Here is a 19522-nt window from a genome sequence, read left to right as displayed (position 1 = left end):
TGCTACAGTAGTAGATGGTGATGCTGTTGTCGTTGGTGTTGCAGTAGAAGTTTGGGCATCAGTGGTTGTTAGTGCCACTGTCGTTGTTGGGGCGTCTGTAGTAGTTGGTGCTGGTGTTGTCGTTGCTGCTGCAGTAGAAGTTTGGCCATCAGTGGTAGTTGGTGCTGCAGTAGAAGATTGGCCATCAGTGGTAGTTGGTGCTGCAGTAGAGGTTTGGCCATCAGTGGTTGTTTGTGCCACTGTCGTTGTTGGGGCGTCTGTAGTAGTTGGTGCTGGTGTTGTCGTTGCTGGTGCAGTAGAAGTTTGGCCATCAGTAGTAGTTGGTGCTAGAGTAGAAGTTTGGCCATCAGTGGTCGTTGGTGCTGCAGTTGAAGTCTGGGCATCAGTAGAAGTTGGTACTGCAGTCGATGTTTGGCCAGCAGTGGTTGTTGGTGCCACAGTAGTAGTTGGTACTGCAGTCGAAGCTTGGCCAGCAGTGGTTGATGCTGCCACTGTCGTTGTTGGGGCGTCTGTAGTAGTTGGTGCTGGTGTTGTCGTTGCTGGTGCAGTAGAAGTTTGGCCATCAGTAGTAGTTGGTGCTAGAGTAGAAGTTTGGCCATCAGTGGTCGTTGGTGCTGCAGTAGTAGATGGTGATGCTGTTGTCGTTGCTGCTGCAGTAGAAGTTTGGCCATCAGTAGCAGTTGGTGCTACAGTAGTAGATGGTGATGCTGTTGTCGTTGCTTCTGCAGTAGAAGTTTGGCCATCAGTGGTAGTTGGTGCTGGAGTAGAAGTTTGGCCATCAGTGGTTGTTGGTGTTGCAGTAGAAGTTTGGGCATCAGTGGTTGTTAGTGCCACTGTCGTTGTTGGGGTGTCTGTAGTAGTTGGTGCTGGTGTTGTCGTTGCTGCTGCAGTAGAAGTTTGGCCATCAGTAGTAGTTGGTGCTACAGTAGTAGATGGTGATGCTGTTGTCGTTGCTGCTGCAGTAGAAGTTTGGCCATCAGTGGTAGTTGGTGCTGGAGTAGAAGTTTGGCCATCAGTGGTCGTTGGTGTTGCAGTAGAAGTTTGGGCATCAGTGGTTGTTAGTGCCACTGTCGTTGTTGGGGCGTCTGTAGTAGTTGGTGCTGGTGTTGTCGTTGCTGCTGCAGTAGAAGTTTGGCCATCAGTGGTAGTTGGTGCTGCAGTAGAAGATTGGCCATCAGTGGTAGTTGGTGCTGCAGTAGAGGTTTGGCCATCAGTGGTTGTTTGTGCCACTGTCGTTGTTGGGGCGTCTGTAGTAGTTGGTGCTGGTGTTGTCGTTGCTGCTGCAGTAGAAGTTTGGGCATCAGTGGTTGTTAGTGCCACAGTAGTAGTTGGTGCTGCTGTTGTCGTTGCTGCTTCAGAAGAAGTTTGGCCGTTAGTGGTAGTTGGTGCTGGAGTAGAAGTTTGGCCATCAGTGGTCGTTGGTGTTGCAGTAGAAGTTTGGGCATCAGTAGTAGTTGGTGCTAGAGTAGAAGTTTGGCCATCAGTGGTAGTTGGTGCCACTGTCGTTGTTGGGGTGTCTGTAGTAGTTGGTGCTGGTGTTGTCGTTGCTGCTGCAGTAGAAGTTTGGCCATCAGTAGTAGTTGGTGCTACAGTAGTAGATGGTGATGCTGTTGTCGTTGGTGCTGCAGTAGAAGTTTGGCCATCAGTGGTAGTTGGTGCTGCAGTAGAGGTTTGGCCATCAGTGGTCGTTGGTGCTGCAGTAGTAGATGGTGATGCTGTTGTCGTTGCTGCTGCAGTAGAAGATTGGCCATCAGTGGTTGTTTGTGCTGCAGTAGAAGTTTGGCCATCAGTGGTCGTTGGTGTTGCAGTAGAAGTTTGGGCATCAGTTGATTGGCCAGCAGTAGTAGTTGGTGCTGCAGCAGATGTTTGGCCTTCATTAGTAGTTGTTGCTGCTGTATTTGTAAGACCATCACTTGTTGTTTGTGCCACTGTCGTTGTTGGGGCGTCTGTAGTAGTTGGTGCTGGTGTTGTCGTTGCCGGTGCAGTAGATGTTCGGCCATCAGTAGTAGTTGGTGCTAGAGTAGAAGTTTGGCCATCAGTGGTCGTTGGTGCTGCAGTTGAAGTCTGGGCATCAGTAGAAGTTGGTACTGCAGTCGATGTTTGGCCAGCAGTGGTTGTTGGTGCCACAGTAGTAGTTGGTACTGCAGTCGAAGCTTGGCCAGCAGTGGTTGATGCTGTCACTGTCGTTGTTGGGGCGTCTGTAGTAGTTGGTGCTGGTGTTGTCGTTGCTGGTGCAGTAGAAGTTTGGCCATCAGTAGTAGTTGGTGCTAGAGTAGAAGTTTGGCCATCAGTGGTCGTTGGTGATGCTGTTGTCGTTGCTGCTGCAGTAGAAGTTTGGCCATCAGTAGCAGTTGGTGCTACAGTAGTAGATGGTGATGCTGTTGTCGTTGCTGCTGCAGTAGAAGTTTGGCCATCAGTGGTAGTTGGTGCTGGAGTAGAAGTTTGGCCATCAGTGGTCGTTGGTGCTGCAGTAGTAGATGGTGATGCTGTTGTCGTTGCTGCTGCAGTAGAAGTTTGGCCATCAGTGGTAGTTGGTGCTGGAGTAGTAGTTTGGCCATCAGTGGTCGTTGGTGTTGCAGTCGAAGCTTGGCCAGCAGTGGTTGATGCTGCCACTGTCGTTGTTGGGGCGTCTGTAGTAGTTGGTGCTGGTGTTGTCGTTGCTGGTGCAGTAGAAGTTTGGCCATCAGTAGTAGTTGGTGCTAGAGTAGAAGTTTGGCCATCAGTGGTCGTTGGTGCTGCAGTAGTAGATGGTGATGCTGTTGTCGTTGCTGCTGCAGTAGAAGTTTGGCCATCAGTAGCAGTTGGTGCTACAGTAGTAGATGGTGATGCTGTTGTCGTTGCTTCTGCAGTAGAAGTTTGGCCATCAGTGGTAGTTGGTGCTGGAGTAGAAGTTTGGCCATCAGTGGTCGTTGGTGCTGAAGTAGTAGATGGTGATGCTGTTGTCGTTGCTGCTGCAGTAGAAGTTTGGCCATCAGTAGCAGTTGGTGCTACAGTAGTAGATGGTGATGTTGTTGTCGTTGCTGCTGCAGTAGAAGTTTGGCCATCAGTGGTAGTTGGTGCTGGAGTAGAAGTCTGGCCATCAGTGGTTGTTGGTGTTGCAGTAGAAGTTTGGGCATCAGTGGTTGTTAATGCCACTGTCGTTGTTGGGGTGTCTGTAGTGGTTGGTGCTGGTGTTGTCGTTGCTGCTGCAGTAGAAGTTTGGCCATCAGTAGTAGTTGGTGCTACAGTAGTAGATGGTGATACTGTTGTCGTTGCTGCTGCAGTAGAAGTTTGGCCATCAGTAGCAGTTGGTGCTACAGTAGTAGATGGTGATGCTGTTGTCGTTGCTTCTGCAGTAGAAGTTTGGCCATCAGTGGTAGTTGGTGCTGGAGTAGAAGTTTGGCCATCAGTGGTCGTTGGTGCTGAAGTAGTAGATGGTGATGCTGTTGTCGTTGCTGCTGCAGTAGAAGTTTGGCCATCAGTAGCAGTTGGTGCTACAGTAGTAGATGGTGATGTTGTTGTCGTTGCTGCTGCAGTAGAAGTTTGGCCATCAGTGGTAGTTGGTGCTGGAGTAGAAGTTTGGCCATCAGTGGTTGTTGGTGTTGCAGTAGAAGTTTGGGCATCAGTGGTTGTTAATGCCACTGTCGTTGTTGGGGTGTCTGTAGTAGTTGGTGCTGGTGTTGTCGTTGCTGCTGCAGTAGAAGTTTGGCCATCAGTAGTAGTTGGTGCTACAGTAGTAGATGGTGATGCTGTTGTCGTTGGTGCTGCAGTAGAAGTTTGGCCATCAGTGGTAGTTGGTGCTGGAGTAGAAGTTTGGCCATCAGTGGTCGTTGGTGTTGCAGTAGAAGTTTGGGCATCAGTGGTTGTTAGTGCCACTGTCGTTGTTGGGGCGTCTGTAGTAGTTGGTGCTGGTGTTGTCGTTGCTGCTGCAGTAGAAGTTTGGGCATCAGTGGTTGTTAGTGCCACAGTAGTAGTTGGTGCTGCTGTTGTCGTTGCTGCTTCAGAAGAAGTTTGGCCGTTAGTGGTAGTTGGTGCTGGAGTAGAAGTTTGGCCATCAGTGGTCGTTGGTGTTGCAGTAGAAGTTTGGGCATCAGTAGTAGTTGGTGCTAGAGTAGAAGTTTGGCCATCAGTGGTCGTTGGTGCCACTGTCGTTGTTGGGGTGTCTGTAGTAGTTGGTGCTGGTGTTGTCGTTGCTGCTGCAGTAGAAGTTTGGCCATCAGTAGTAGTTGGTGCTACAGTAGTAGATGGTGATGCTGTTGTCGTTGGTGCTGCAGTAGAAGTTTGGCCATCAGTGGTAGTTGGTGCTGCAGTAGAGGTTTGGCCATCAGTGGTCGTTGGTGCTGCAGTAGTAGATGGTGATGCTGTTGTCGTTGCTGCTGCAGTAGAAGATTGGCCATCAGTGGTTGTTTGTGCTGCAGTAGAAGTTTGGCCATCAGTGGTCGTTGGTGTTGCAGTAGAAGTTTGGGCATCAGTTGATTGGCCAGCAGTAGTAGTTGGTGCTGCAGCAGATGTTTGGCCTTCATTAGTAGTTGTTGCTGCTGTATTTGTAAGACCATTACTTGTTGTTTGTGCCACTGTCGTTGTTGGGGCGTCTGTAGTAGTTGGTGCTGGTGTTGTCGTTGCTGGTGCAGTAGAAGTTTGGCCATCAGTGGTCGTTGGTGCTGCAGTTGAAGTCTGGGCATCAGTAGAAGTTGGTACTGCAGTCGATGTTTGGCCAGCAGTGGTTGTTGGTGCCACAGTAGTAGTTGGTACTGCAGTCGAAGCTTGGCCAGCAGTGGTTGATGCTGTCACTGTCGTTGTTGGGGCGTCTGTAGTAGTTGGTGCTGGTGTTGTCGTTGCTGGTGCAGTAGAAGTTTGGCCATCAGTAGTAGTTGGTGCTAGAGTAGAAGTTTGGCCATCAGTGGTCGTTGGTGCTGCAGTAGTAGATGGTGATGCTGTTGTCGTTGCTGCTGCAGTAGAAGTTTGGCCATCAGTAGCAGTTGGTGCTACAGTAGTAGATGGTGATGCTGTTGTCGTTGCTGCTGCAGTAGAAGTTTGGCCATCAGTGGTAGTTGGTGCTGGAGTAGAAGTTTGGCCATCAGTGGTCGTTGGTGCTGCAGTAGTAGATGGTGATGCTGTTGTCGTGGCTGCTGCAGTAGAAGTTTGGCCATCAGTGGTAGTTGGTGCTGGAGTAGAAGTTTGGCCATCAGTGGTCGTTGGTGCTGCAGTAGTAGATGGTGATGCTGTTGTCGTGGCTGCTGCAGTAGAAGTTTGGCCATCAGTAGCAGTTGGTGCTACAGTAGTGGATGGTGATGCTGTTGTCGTTGCTGCTGCAGTAGAAGTTTGGCCATCAGTGGTAGTTGGTGCTGGAGTAGAAGTTTGGCCATCAGTGGTCGTTGGTGTTGCAGTAGAAGTTTGGGCATCAGTGGTTGTTAGTGCCACTGTCGTTGTTGGGGTGTCTGTAGTAGTTGGTGCTGGTGTTTTTGTTGCTGCTGCAGTAGAAGTTTGGCCATCAGTAGTAGTTGGTGCTACAGTAGTAGATGGTGATGCTGTTGTCGTTGGTGCTGCAGTAGAAGTTTGGCCATCAGTGGTAGTTGGTGCTGGAGTAGAAGTTTGGCCATCAGTGGTCGTTGGTGTTGCAGTAGAAGTTTGGGCATCAGTGGTTGTTAGTGCCACTGTCGTTGTTGGGGCGTCTGTAGTAGTTGGTGCTGGTGTTGTCGTTGCTGCTGCAGTAGAAGTTTGGCCATCAGTGGTAGTTGGTGCTGCAGTAGAAGATTGGCCATCAGTGGTAGTTGGTGCTGGAGTAGAAGTTTGGCCATCAGTGGTCGTTGGTGTTGCAGTAGAAGTTTGGGCATCAGTGGTTGTTAGTGCCACTGTCGTTGTTGGGGCGTCTGTAGTAGTTGGTGCTGGTGTTGTCGTTGCTGCTGCAGTAGAAGTTTGGCCATCAGTGGTAGTTGGTGCTGCAGTAGAAGAATGGCCATCAGTGGTAGTTGGTGCTGTAGTAGAGGTTTGGCCATCAGTGGTTGTTTGTGCCACTGTCGTTGTTGGGGCGTCTGTAGTAGTTGGTGCTGGTGTTGTCGTTGCTGCTGCAGTAGAAGTTTGGCCATCAGTGGTAGTTGGTGCTGCAGTAGAAGATTGGCCATCAGTGGTAGTTGGTGCTGCAGTAGAGGTTTGGCCATCAGTGGTTGTTTGTGCCACTGTCGTTGTTGGGGCGTCTGTAGTAGTTGGTGCTGGTGTTGTCGTTGCTGCTTCAGAAGAAGTTTGGGCATCAGTGGTTGTTAGTGCCACAGTAGTAGTTGGTGCTGCTGTTGTCGTTGCTGCTTCAGAAGAAGTTTGGCCGTTAGTGGTAGTTGGTGCTGGAGTAGAAGTTTGGCCATCAGTGGTCGTTGGTGTTGCAGTAGAAGTTTGGGCATCAGTAGTAGTTGGTGCTAGAGTAGAAGTTTGGCCATCAGTGGTCGTTGGTGCCACTGTCGTTGTTGGGGTGTCTGTAGTAGTTGGTGCTGGTGTTGTCGTTGCTGCTGCAGTAGAAGTTTGGCCATCAGTAGTAGTTGGTGCTACAGTAGTAGATGGTGATGCTGTTGTCGTTGGTGCTGCAGTAGAAGTTTGGCCATCAGTGGTAGTTGGTGCTGCAGTAGAGGTTTGGCCATCAGTGGTCGTTGGTGCTGCAGTAGTAGATGGTGATGCTGTTGTCGTTGCTGCTGCAGTAGAAGATTGGCCATCAGTGGTTGTTTGTGCTGCAGTAGAAGTTTGGCCATCAGTGGTCGTTGGTGTTGCAGTAGAAGTTTGGGCATCAGTTGATTGGCCAGCAGTAGTAGTTGGTGCTGCAGCAGATGTTTGGCCTTCATTAGTAGTTGTTGCTGCTGTATTTGTAAGACCATTACTTGTTGTTTGTGCCACTGTCGTTGTTGGGGCGTCTGTAGCAGTTGGTGCTGGTGTTGTCGTTGCTGGTGCAGTAGAAGTTTGGCCATCAGTGGTCGTTGGTGCTGCAGTTGAAGTCTGGGCATCAGTAGAAGTTGGTACTGCAGTCGATGTTTGGCCAGCAGTGGTTGTTGGTGCCACAGTAGTAGTTGGTACTGCAGTCGAAGCTTGGCCAGCAGTGGTTGATGCTGTCACTGTCGTTGTTGGGGCGTCTGTAGTAGTTGGTGCTGGTGTTGTCGTTGCTGGTGCAGTAGAAGTTTGGCCATCAGTAGTAGTTGGTGCTAGAGTAGAAGTTTGGCCATCAGTGGTCGTTGGTGCTGCAGTAGTAGATGGTGATGCTGTTGTCGTTGCTGCTGCAGTAGAAGTTTGGCCATCAGTAGCAGTTGGTGCTACAGTAGTAGATGGTGATGCTGTTGTCGTTGCTGCTGCAGTAGAAGTTTGGCCATCAGTGGTAGTTGGTGCTGGAGTAGAAGTTTGGCCATCAGTGGTCGTTGGTGCTGCAGTAGTAGATGGTGATGCTGTTGTCGTTGCTGCTGCAGTAGAAGTTTGGCCATCAGTAGCAGTTGGTGCTACAGTAGTGGATGGTGATGCTGTTGTCGTTGCTGCTGCAGTAGAAGTTTGGCCATCAGTGGTAGTTGGTGCTGGAGTAGAAGTTTGGCCATCAGTGGTCGTTGGTGTTGCAGTAGAAGTTTGGGCATCAGTGGTTGTTAGTGCCACTGTCGTTGTTGGGGTGTCTGTAGTAGTTGGTGCTGGTGTTTTTGTTGCTGCTGCAGTAGAAGTTTGGCCATCAGTAGTAGTTGGTGCTACAGTAGTAGATGGTGATGCTGTTGTCGTTGGTGCTGCAGTAGAAGTTTGGCCATCAGTGGTAGTTGGTGCTGGAGTAGAAGTTTGGCCATCAGTGGTCGTTGGTGTTGCAGTAGAAGTTTGGGCATCAGTGGTTGTTAGTGCCACTGTCGTTGTTGGGGCGTCTGTAGTAGTTGGTGCTGGTGTTGTCGTTGCTGCTGCAGTAGAAGTTTGGCCATCAGTGGTAGTTGGTGCTGCAGTAGAAGATTGGCCATCAGTGGTAGTTGGTGCTGTAGTAGAGGTTTGGCCATCAGTGGTTGTTTGTGCCACTGTCGTTGTTGGGGCGTCTGTAGTAGTTGGTGCTGGTGTTGTCGTTGCTGCTGCAGTAGAAGTTTGGCCATCAGTAGTAGTTGGTGCTAGAGTAGAAGTTTGGCCATCAGTGGTCGTTGGTGCTGCAGTAGTAGATGGTGATGCTGTTGTCGTTGCTGCTGCAGTAGAAGATTGGCCATCAGTGGTTGTTTGTGCTGCAGTAGAAGTTTGGCCATCAGTGGTCGTTGGTGTTGCAGTAGAAGTTTGGGCATCAGTTGATTGGCCAGCAGTAGTAGTTGGTGCTGCAGCAGATGTTTGGCCTTCATTAGTAGTTGTTGCTGCTGTATTTGTAAGACCATTACTTGTTGTTTGTGCCACTGTCGTTGTTGGGGCGTCTGTAGTAGTTGGTGCTGGTGTTGTCGTTGCTGGTGCAGTAGAAGTTTGGCCATCAGTAGTAGTTGGTGCTAGAGTAGAAGTTTGGCCATCAGTGGTCGTTGGTGCTGCAGTTGAAGTCTGGGCATCAGTAGAAGTTGGTACTGCAGTCGATGTTTGGCCAGCAGTGGTTGTTGGTGCCACAGTAGTAGTTGGTACTGCAGTCGAAGCTTGGCCAGCAGTGGTTGATGCTGTCACTGTCGTTGTTGGGGCGTCTGTAGTAGTTGGTGCTGGTGTTGTCGTTGCTGGTGCAGTAGAAGTTTGGCCATCAGTAGTAGTTGGTGCTAGAGTAGAAGTTTGGCCATCAGTGGTCGTTGGTGCTGCAGTAGTAGATGGTGATGCTGTTGTCGTTGCTGCTGCAGTAGAAGTTTGGCCATCAGTAGCAGTTGGTGCTACAGTAGTAGATGGTGATGCTGTTGTCGTTGCTGCTGCAGTAGAAGTTTGGCCATCAGTGGTAGTTGGTGCTGGAGTAGAAGTTTGGCCATCAGTGGTCGTTGGTGCTGCAGTAGTAGATGGTGATGCTGTTGTCGTGGCTGCTGCAGTAGAAGTTTGGCCATCAGTAGCAGTTGGTGCTACAGTAGTGGATGGTGATGCTGTTGTCGTTGCTGCTGCAGTAGAAGTTTGGCCATCAGTGGTAGTTGGTGCTGGAGTAGAAGTTTGGCCATCAGTGGTCGTTGGTGTTGCAGTAGAAGTTTGGGCATCAGTGGTTGTTAGTGCCACTGTCGTTGTTGCGGTGTCTGTAGTAGTTGGTGCTGGTGTTTTTGTTGCTGCTGCAGTAGAAGTTTGGCCATCAGTAGTAGTTGGTGCTACAGTAGTAGATGGTGATGCTGTTGTCGTTGGTGCTGCAGTAGAAGTTTGGCCATCAGTGGTAGTTGGTGCTGGAGTAGAAGTTTGGCCATCAGTGGTCGTTGGTGTTGCAGTAGAAGTTTGGGCATCAGTGGTTGTTAGTGCCACTGTCGTTGGTGGGGCGTCTGTAGTAGTTGGTGCTGGTGTTGTCGTTGCTGCTGCAGTAGAAGTTTGGCCATCAGTGGTAGTTGGTGCTGCAGTAGAAGATTGGCCATCAGTGGTAGTTGGTGCTAGAGTAGAAGTTTGTCCATCAGTGGTCGTTGGTGTTGCAGTAGAAGTTTGGGCATCAGTAGTAGTTGGTGCTAGAGTAGAAGTTTGTCCATCAGTGGTCGTTGGTGCCACTGTCGTTGTTGGGGTGTCTGTAGTAGTTGGTGCTGGTGTTGTCGTTGCTGCTGCAGTAGAAGTTTGGCCATCAGTAGCAGTTGGTGCTACAGTAGTGGATGGTGATGCTGTTGTCGTTGCTGCTGCAGTAGAAGTTTGGCCATCAGTGGTAGTTGGTGCTGGAGTAGAAGTTTGGCCATCAGTGGTCGTTGGTGTTGCAGTAGAAGTTTGGGCATCAGTGGTTGTTAGTGCCACTGTCGTTGGTGGGGCGTCTGTAGTAGTTGGTGCTGGTGTTGTCGTTGCTGCTGCAGTAGAAGTTTGGCCATCAGTGGTAGTTGGTGCTGCAGTAGAAGATTGGCCATCAGTGGTAGTTGGTGCTAGAGTAGAAGTTTGTCCATCAGTGGTAGTTGGTGCTGCAGTAGAAGATTGGCCATCAGTGGTTGTTGGTGCTGCAGTAGAGGTTTGGCCATCAGTGGTTGTTTGTGCCACTGTCGTTGTTGGGGCGTCTGTAGTAGTTGGTGCTGGTGTTGTCGTTGCTGGTGCAGTAGAAGTTTGGCCATCAGTAGTAGTTGGTGCTAGAGTAGAAGTTTGGCCATCAGTGGTCGTTGGTGCTGCAGTTGAAGTCTGGGCATCAGTAGAAGTTGGTACTGCAGTCGATGTTTGGCCAGCAGTGGTTGTTGGTGCCACAGTAGTAGTTGGTACTGCAGTCGAAGCTTGGCCAGCAGTGGTTGATGCTGTCACTGTCGTTGTTGTGGCGTCTGTAGTAGTTGGTGCTGGTGTTGTCGTTGCTGGTGCAGTAGAAGTTTGGCCATCAGTAGTAGTTGGTGCTGGAGTAGAAGTTTGGCCATCAGTGGTCGTTGGTGCTGCAGTAGTAGATGGTGATGCTGTTGTCGTTGCTGCTGCAGTAGAAGTTTGGCCATCCGTAGTAGTTGGTGCTACAGTAGTAGATGGTGATGCTGTTGTCGTTGGTGCTGCAGTAGAAGTTTGGCCATCAGTGGTAGTTGGTGCTGGAGTAGAAGTTTGGCCATCAGTGGTCGTTGGTGTTGCAGTAGAAGTTTGGGCATCAGTGGTTGTTAGTGCCACTGTCGTTGTTGGGGCGTCTGTAGTAGTTGGTGCTGGTGTTGTCGTTGCTGCTGCAGTAGAAGTTTGGCCATCAGTGGTAGTTGGTGCTGCAGTAGAAGATTGGCCATCAGTGGTAGTTGGTGCTGTAGTAGAGGTTTGGCCATCAGTGGTTGTTTGTGCCACTGTCGTTGTTGGGGCGTCTGTAGTAGTTGGTGCTGGTGTTGTCGTTGCTGCTGCAGTAGAAGTTTGGGCATCAGTGGTTGTTAGTGCCACAGTAGTAGCTGGTGCTGCTGTTGTCGTTGCTGCTTCAGAAGAAGTTTGGCCGTTAGTGGAAGTTGGTGCTGGAGTAGAAGTTTGGCCATCAGTGGTCGTTGGTGTTGCAGTAGAAGTTTGGGCATCAGTAGTAGTTGGTGCTAGAGTAGAAGTTTGGCCATCAGTGGTCGTTGGTGCCACTGTCGTTGTTGGGGTGTCTGTAGTAGATGGTGATGCTGTTGTCGTTGGTGCTGCAGTAGAAGTTTGGCCATCAGTGGTCGTTGGTGTTGCAGTAGAAGTTTGGGCATCAGTGGTTGTTAGTGCCACTGTCGTTGTTGGGGCGTCTGTAGTAGTTGGTGCTGGTGTTGTCGTTGCTGCTGCAGTAGAAGTTTGGCCATCAGTGGTAGTTGGTGCTGCAGTAGAAGATTGGCCATCAGTGGTAGTTGGTGCTGCAGTAGAGGTTTGGCCATCAGTGGTTGTTTGTGCCACTGTCGTTTTTGGGGCGTCTGTAGTAGTTGGTGCTGGTGTTGTCGTTGCTGGTGCAGTAGAAGTTTGGCCATTAGTAGTAGTTGGTGCTAGAGTAGAAGTTTGTCCATCAGTGGTCGTTGGTGCTGCAGTTGAAGTCTGGGCATCAGTAGAAGTTGGTACTGCAGTCGATGTTTGGCCAGCAGTGGTTGTTGGTGCCACAGTACTAGTTGGTACTGCAGTCGAAGCTTGGCCAGCAGTGGTTGATGCTGCCACTGTCGTTGTTGGGGCGTCTGTAGTAGTTGGTGCTGGTGTTGTCGTTGCTGGTGCAGTAGAAGTTTGGCCATCAGTAGTAGTTGGTGCTATAGTAGAAGTTTGGCCATCAGTGGTAGTTGGTGCTGCAGTAGAAGATTGGCCATCCGTGGTTGTTTGTGCCACTGTCGTTGTTGGGGCGTCTGTAGTAGTTGGTGCTGGTGTTGTCGTTGCTGCTGCAGTAGAAGTTTGGGCATCAGTGGTTGTTACTGCCACAGTAGTAGTTGGTGCTGCTGTTGTCGTTGCTGCTTCAGAAGAAGTTTGGCCGTTATTGGAAGTTGGTGCTGGAGTAGAAGTTTGGCCATCAGTGGTCGTTGGTGTTGCAGTAGAAGTTTGGGCATCAGTAGTAGTTGGTGCTAGAGTAGAAGTTTGGCCATCAGTGGTCGTTGGTGCCACTGTCGTTGTTGGGGTGTCTGTAGTAGATGGTGATGCTGTTGTCGTTGATGCTGCAGTAGAAGTTTGGCCATCAGTGGTAGTTGGTGCTGGAGTAGAAGTTTGGCCATCAGTGGTCGTTGGTGTTGCAGTAGAAGTTTGGGCATCAGTGGTTGTTAGTGCCACTGTCGTTGTTGGGGCGTCTGTAGTAGTTGGTGCTGGTGTTGTCGTTGCTGCTGCAGTAGAAGTTTGGCCATCAGTGGTAGTTGGTGCTGCAGTAGAAGATTGGCCATCAGTGGTAGTTGGTGCTGCAGTAGAGGTTTGGCCATCAGTGGTTGTTTGTGCCACTGTCGTTGTTGGGGCGTCTGTAGTAGTTTGTGCTGGTGTTGTCGTTGCTGGTGCAGTAGAAGTTTGGCCATCAGTAGTAGTTGGTGCTAGAGTAGAAGTTTGGCCATCAGTGGTCGTTGGTGCTGCAGTTGAAGTCTGGGCATCAGTAGAAGTTGGTACTGCAGTCGATGTTTGGCCAGCAGTGGTTGTTGGTGCCACAGTAGTAGTTGGTACTGCAGTCGAAGCTTGGCCAGCAGTGGTTGATGCTGCCACTGTCGTTGTTGGGGCGTCTGTAGTAGTTGGTGCTGGTGTTGTCGTTGCTGGTGCAGTAGAAGTTTGGCCATCAGTAGTAGTTGGTGCTAGAGTAGAAGTTTGGCCATCAGTGGTCGTTGGTGCTGCAGTAGAAGTCTGGGCATCAGTAGTAGTTGGTACTGTAGTCGAAGTTTGGCCAGCAGTGGTTGTTGGGATATTTGTAGTAGTGGATACTGCTGTTGTTGTTGGTGCTGCAGTAGATGTTTGGCCATCAGTGGTAGTTGGTGCTGCAGTAGAAGTTTGGTCATAACTAGTAGTAGGTGCTGCAGTCAATGTTGGGCTGTCAGAAGTAGTTGGTGCCGCAATAGTTGATTGGATCTCAGCAGTGGAAGGTACCACAGTAGTTGATTGGCCGGCAGTAGTACTTGGTGCTGCAGCAGATGTTTGGCCTTCATTAGTAGTTGTTGCTGGAGTAGAAGTTTGGCCATCAGTGGTCGTTGGTGCTGCAGTAGCAGTTTGGGCATCAGTGGTTGTTAGTGCCACAGTAGTAGTTGGTGCTGCTGTTGTCGTTGCTGCTTCAGAAGAAGTTTGGCCGTTAGTGGTAGTTAGTGCTGCAGTAGAAGATTGGCCATCAGTGGTAGTTGGTGCTGCAGTAGAGGTTTGGCCATCAGTGGTTGTTTGTGCCACTGTCATTGTTGGGGCGTCTGTAGTAGTTGGTGCTGGTGTTGTCGTTGCTGCTGCAGTAGAAGTTTGGCCATCAGTGGTAGTTGGTGTTGCAGTAGAAGATTGGCCATCAGTGGTAGTTGGTGCTGCAGTAGAGGTTTGGCCATCAGTGGTTGTTTGTGCCACTGTCGTTGTTGGGGCGTCTGTAGTTGTTGGTGCTGGTGTTGTCGTTGCTGCTGCAGTAGAAGTTTGGCCATCAGTGGTCGTTGGTGCTGCAGTAGAAGTCTGGGAATCAGTAGAAGTGTGTACTGCAGTCGATGTTTGGCCAGCAGTGGTTGTTGGTGCCACAGTAGTAGTTGGTACTGCAGTCGAAGCTTGGCCAGCAGTGGTTGTTGCTGCCACTGCCGTTGTTGTGGCGTCTGTAGTAGTTGGTGCTGGGGTTGTCGTTGCTGCTGCAGTAGAAGTTTGGCCATCAGTAGTAGTTGGTGCTACAGTAGTAGATGGTGATGCTGTTGTCGTTGCTACTGCAGTAGAAGTTTGGCCATCAGTGGTAGTTGGTGCTGGAGTAGAAGTTTGGCCATCAGTGGTCGTTGGTGCTGTAGTAGAAGTTTGGGCATCAGTGGTTGTTAGTTCCACAGTAGTAGTTGGTGCTGCTGTTGTCGTTGCTGCTTCAGAAGATGTTTGGCCGTTAGTGGTAGTTGGTGCTACAGTAGTAGATGGTGATGCTGCTGTCGTTGCTGCTGCAGTAGAAGTTTGGCCTTCAGTAGTAGTTGGTGCTACAGTAGTAGATGGTGATGCTGTTGTCGTTGCTGCTGCAGTCGAAGTTTGGCCATCAGTGGTAGTTGGTGCTGGAGTAGAAGTTTGGCCATCAGTGGTCGTTGGTGTTGCAGTAGAAGTTTGGGCATCAGTGGTTGTCAGTGCCACAGTAGTAGTTGGTGCTGCTGTTGTCGTTGCTGCTTCAGAAGAAGTTTGGCCATTAGTGGTAGTTAGTGCTGCAGTAGAAGATTGGCCATCAGTGGTAGTTGGTGCTGCAGTAGAGGTTTGGCCATCAGTGGTTGTTTGTGCCACTGTCGTTGTTGGGGAGTCTGTAGTAGTTGGTGCTGGTGTTGTCGTTGCTGCTGCAGTAGAAGTTTGGCCATCAGTAGTAGTTGGTGCTACAGTAGTAGATGGTGCTGGTGTTGTCGTTGCTCCTGCAGTAGAAGTTTGGCCATCAGTGGTAGTTGGTGCTGTAGTAGAAGCTTGGCCATCAGTGGTCGTTGGTGCTGCAGTAGAAGTTTGGGCATCAGTGGTTGTTAGTGCCACAGTAGTAGTTGGTGCTGCTGTTGTCGTTGCTGCTTCAGAAGAAGTTTGGCCATCAGTAGTAGTTGGTGCTAGAGTAGAAGTTTGGCCATCAGTGGTCGTTGGTGCCACTGTCGTTGTTGGGGTGTCTGTAGTAGTTGGTGCTGGTGTTGTCGTTGCTGCTGTAGTAGAAGTTTGGCCATCAGTAGTAGTTGGTGCTAGAGTAGACGTTTGGCCATCAGTGGTCGTTGGTGCTGCAGTAGAAGTCTGGGCATCAGTAGAAGTTGGTACTGCAGTCGATGTTTGGCCAGCAGTGGTTGTCGGTGCCACAGTAGTAGTTGGTACTGCAGTCGAAGTTTGGCCAGCAGTGGTTGTTGGGATATTTGTAGTAGTGGATACTGCTGTTGTTGTTGGTGCTGCAGTAGATGTTTGGCCATCAGTGGTAGTTGGTGCTGCAGTAGAAGTTTGGTCATCACTAGTAGTAGGTGCTGCAGTCATTGTTGGGCTGTCAGATGTAGTTGGTGCCGCAATAGTTGATTGGATCTCAGCAGTGGAAGGTACCACAGTAGTTGATTGGCCGGCAGTAGTAGTTGGTGCTGCAGCAGATGTTTGGCCTTCATTAGTAGTTGTTGCTGGAGTAGAAGTTTGGCCATCAGTGGTCGTTGGTGCTGCAGTAGAAGTTTGGGCATCAGTGGTTGTTAGTGTCACAGTAGTTGTTGGTGCTGCTGTTGTCGTTGCTGCTTCAGAAGAAGTTTGGCCGTTATTGGTAGTTAGTGCTGCAGTAGAAGATTGGCCATCAGTGGTAGTTGGTGCTGCAGTAGAGGTTTGGCCATCAGTGGTTGTTTGTGCCACTGTCGTTGTTGGGGTGTCTGTAGTAGTTGGTGCTAGAGTAGAAGTTTGGCCATCAGTAGTAGTTGGTGCTACAGTAGTAGATGGTGATGCTGTTGTCGTTGCTGCTGCAGTAGAAGTTTGGCCATCAGTGGTAGTTGGTGCTGCAGTAGAAGATTGGCCATCAGTGGTAGTTGGTGCTGCAGTAGAGGTTTGGCCATCAGTGGTTGTTTGTGCCACTGTCGTTGTTGGGGCGTCTGTAGTAGTTGGTGCTGGGGTTGTCGTTGCTGCTGCAGTAGAAGTTTTTCCATCAGTAGTAGTTGGTGCTAGAGTAGAAGTTTGGCCATCAGTGGTCGTTGGTGCTGCAGTAGAAGTCTGGGCATCAGTAGAAGTTGGTACTGCAGTCGATGTTTGGCCAGCAGTGGTTGTCGGTGCCACAGTAGTAGTTGGTACTGCAGTCGAAGTTTGGCCAGCAGTGGTTGTTTGTGCCACTGTCGTTGTTGGGGTGTCTGTTGTAGTTGGTGCTGGTGTTGTCGTTGCTGCTGCAGTAGAAGTTTGGCCATCAGTTGTAGTTGGTGCTAGAGTAGAAGTTTGGCCATCAGTGGTCGTTGGTGCTGCAGTAGACGTCTGGGCATCAGTAGAAGTTGGTACTGCAGTCGATGTTTGGCCAGCAGTGGTTGATGGTGCCACAGTAGTAGTTGGTACTGCAGTCGAAGTTTGGCCAGCAGTGGTTGTTGGTGCTGCAGTAGACGTCTGGGCATCAGTAGTAGTTGCTGGAATGCCAGTAGAAGTTGGTGCTGCTGTAATTGTTTGGCCATCAGTAGTTGTTGGTGCAGCAGAAGTTGTTTGGCCATGAGCAGTAGTTGGTGCTACAGTAGAAGATTGGCCGGCAGTGGATGTTGGTGTTGCAGTTGATGATGGGGAATGAGTAGTAGTTGATGCTGCTGCAGTCGTTGGTGCTGCAGACGATGTTGGGCCATCAGCAGTAGTTTGTTCTGCAGTAGAAGTTTGGCCATCAGTGGTCGTTGGTGCCACAGCAGTTGGTGGGATGTCTGTAGTAGTGGATACCGCTATTGTCGTTAGTGTTGCAGACGTTGTTGGGCCATTAGTAGTAGTTGGTGCTGCAGTAGGAGATTGGTCATCACTAGTAGTTGGTATTGCAGTCATTGTTGGGCCGCCAGTGGTAGTTGGTGCCGCAATAGTTGATTGGATCTCAGCAGTGGAAGGTGTCACAGTAGTTGATTGGCCGCCAGTAGTAGTTGGTGCTGCAGTAGAATATTGACCATCAGTGGTTGTTGGGATATCTGTAGTAGTGGATACTGCTGTTGTTGTTGGTGCTGCAGACATTGTTGGGCCATTAGTAGTAGTTGGTGCTGCAGTAGAAGTTTGGTCATCACTAGTAGTAGGTGCTGCAGTCATTATTGGGCTGTCAGAAGTAGTTGGTGCCGCAATAGTTGATTGTATCTCAGCAGTGGAAGGTGCCACAGTAGTTGATTGGCCGGCAGTAGTAGTTGGTGCTGCAGCAGATGTTTGGCCTTCATTAGTAGTTGTTGCTGCTGTATTTGTAAGACCATCACTAGTTGTTGGTGCAGCAGAAGTTGTTCGGGCGTCTTTAGTAGAAGTTTGGTCATCATTAGTAGTTGGTGCTGCAGTAGAAGATTGGCCATCAGTGGAAGTTGGTCCTACAGTAGACGTTTGGCCAGCAGTGGTTGTTGGTGCCACAGTGGTAGTTGGTGCTGCTGTTGTCATTGGAGCTGCAGTAGATGTTTGGCCAGCTGTGGTTGTTGGTGCCACAGTAGTAGTTGGTGCTGCTGTTGTCGTTGGAGCTGCAGTAGATGTTTGGCCACCAGTGGTAGTTGGAGCTGCAGTAGACGTTTGGCCATCAGTAGTATTAGGTCCTGCAGTCGAAGTTTGGCCAGCAGTGGTTATTGGTGCCACAGTAGTAGTTTGTTCTGCTGTTGTCGTTGGTGTTGCAGTAGACGTTTGGGCAGCAGTGGTTGTTGATGCTGCAATAGAAGTTTGGCCATCAGTAGTAGTTGGTGCTGGAGTAGAAGTTTGGCCAGCAGTGGTTGTTGGTGCAACAGTAGTCGTTGGTGCTGCAGTAGACGTTTGGGCAGCAGTGGTTGTTGGTGCAACAGTAGTATTTGGTGTTGCTCTTGTCGTTGGTGCTGCAGTAGAAGTTTGGCCGTCTGTGGTCGTCTGTGCCACGGTCGTTGTTGGGGCGTCTGTAGTTGTTGGTGCTGATGTTGTCGTTGCTGTTGCAGTCGATGTTTGGCCATCAGTAGTACTTGGTGCTGGTGTAGACATTTGGGAATCAGTAGTCGTTGGTGCTGCAGTAGACGTTTGGCCAGCAATGGTTGTTGGTGCTACAGTAGTAGTTGGTGCTGCAGTTGTGGTTGGTGCTGCAGTAGACATTTGGCCAGCTGTGGTTGTTGGTGTCACGGTAGTTATGGGTACTGCAGTCGAAGTTTGGCCAGCTGTGGTTGTTGGTGCCACAGTAGTAGTTGGTGCTGCTGTTGTCGTTGGTGTTGCAGTAGACGTTTGGGCAGCAGTGGTTGTTGATGCTACAGTAGTAGTTTGGCCACCAGTGGTCGTTGGTGCTGCAGTAGAAGTCTGGGTATCAGTAGTAGTTTGAGCTGCAGTAGACGTTTGGCCATCAGTAGTATTTGGTACTGCAGTCGAAGTTTGGCCAGCAGTGGTTATTGGTGCCACAGTAGTAGTTTGTGCTGCTGTTGTCGTTGGTGTTGCAGTAGACGTTTGGTCAGCAGTGGTTGTTGATGCTACAGTAGTAGTTTGGCCGTCTGTGGTCGTCTGTGCCACGGTCGTTGTTGGGGCATCTGTAGTAGTTGGTGCTGCTGTAGAAGTTTGGGCATTAGTAGTTGTTGGTGCATGAGTAGAAGTTTGGCCATCAGTGGTCATTGGGGCTGAAGTAGAAGTTTGGCCATCAGTGGTTGTTTGTGCTACAGTACTAGTTGGTGCTGCTGTTGTTGTTGCTGCTACAGAAGAAGTTTGGCCATTAGTGGTAGTTATTGCTGCAGTAGAAGATTGGCCATCAGTGGTATTTGGTGCTGCAGTAGAAGTTTGGCCGTCTGTGGTCGTCTGTGCCACGTTCGTTGTTGGGGCGTCTGTAGTAGTTGGTGCTGATGTTGTCGTTGCTGTTGCAGTCGAACTTTGGCCATCAGTCGTACTTGGTGCTGGAGTAGAAGTTTGGACATCAGTGGTAGTTGGTACTGCAGTAGAAGTTTGGCCATCAGTCGTACTTGGTGCTGGAGTAGAAGTTTGGACATCAGTGGTAGTTGGTACTGCAGTAGAAGTTTGGCCATCAGTGGTCGTTTGTACTGCAGTAGACGTTTGGCCAGCAATGGTTGTTGGTGCCACAGTAGTAGTTGGTGCTGCAGTTGTGGTTGGTGCTGCAGTAGACGTTTGGCCAGCAGTGGTTGTTGGTGCCACAGTAGTAGATGGTGCTGCTGTTGTCGTTGGTGCTGGAGGAGAAGTTTGGCCATCAGTGGTAGTTGGTACAGCAGTCGACGTTTGGCCATCAGTGGTAGTTGGTGCTGGAGTAGAAGTTTGGCCATCAGTGGTCGTTGGTGCTGCAGTTGAAGTCTGGGCATCAGTAGAAGTTGGTTCTGCAGTTGATGTTTGGCCAGCAGTGGTTGTTTGTGCCACTGTCGTTGTTGGGGGGTCTGTAGTAGTTGGTGCTGGTGTTGTCGTTGCTGCTGCAGTAGAAGTTTGGCCATCAGTGGTAGTTGGTGATGCAGTAGAAGTTTGGGCATCAGTAGTCGTTGGTGCTGCAGTAGACGTTTGGCCAGCAGTGGTTGTTGGTGTCACAGTAGTTATTGGTACTGCTGTCGAAGTTTGGCCACCAGTGGTAGTTGGTGCTGCAGTAGAAGTCTGGGCATCAGTAGTAGTTGGAGCTGCAGTAGAAGTTTGGCCATCAGTGGTCGTTGGTGCTGCAGTAGACGTTTGGCCAGCAATGGTTGTTGGTGCTGCAGTAGAAGTTTGGCCTGCAGTGGTTGTTGGTGCCACAGTAGTAGTTGGTGCTGCTGTTGTCGTTGGAGCTGCAGTAGATGTTTGGCCACCAGTGGTAGTTGGTGCTGCAGTAGACGTCTGGGTATCAGTAGTAGTTGGAGCTGCAGTAGACGTT

At 50.1% G+C, this 19522-nt stretch overlaps 1 protein-coding gene across 1 annotated transcript; it reads right to left on the bottom strand.

The window, feature by feature from the left end:
- Window positions 1–16195: 16195 nt before the first annotated feature.
- LOC136768085 (salivary glue protein Sgs-3-like) lies at window positions 16196–19277 on the bottom strand. Its single transcript, XM_066722139.1, has 5 exons — window positions 19222–19277; window positions 18718–18860; window positions 17655–18374; window positions 16472–16643; window positions 16196–16337 (listed from the first exon to the last, which is right to left on the bottom strand). The coding sequence occupies exons 1-5, from the start codon at window positions 19275–19277 to the stop codon at window positions 16196–16198; spliced, it is 1233 nt and encodes a 410-aa protein (XP_066578236.1).
- Window positions 19278–19522: the final 245 nt, after the last annotated feature.

The sequence above is a fragment of the Amia ocellicauda genome, chromosome 14, assembly GCF_036373705.1.
Source record: "Amia ocellicauda isolate fAmiCal2 chromosome 14, fAmiCal2.hap1, whole genome shotgun sequence".
Classification (NCBI taxonomy): domain Eukaryota; kingdom Metazoa; phylum Chordata; class Actinopteri; order Amiiformes; family Amiidae; genus Amia; species Amia ocellicauda.
Note: the sequence above shows the minus strand (reverse complement) of the source record. Positions and strands in the feature narration are given on the sequence as shown.

Excerpts from the sequence above, each read along its gene's own strand:
- LOC136768085 (XM_066722139.1), bottom strand. The coding sequence starts at position 19,277 with ATGCCCAGACTTCTACTGCAGCACCAACTACCACTGGTGGCCAAACTT. Across the intron at positions 18,861-19,221 it reads GTGGCCAAACTTCGACAGCA|CACCAACGACAACAGCAGCA; the intron begins GTACCAATAACT and ends CTTCTCCTCCAG. Across the intron at positions 16,338-16,471 it reads ACTACTAATGGCCCAACAAC|CACCAACGACTGCAGCAGCA; the intron begins GTCTGCAACACT and ends CATCGTCTGCAG.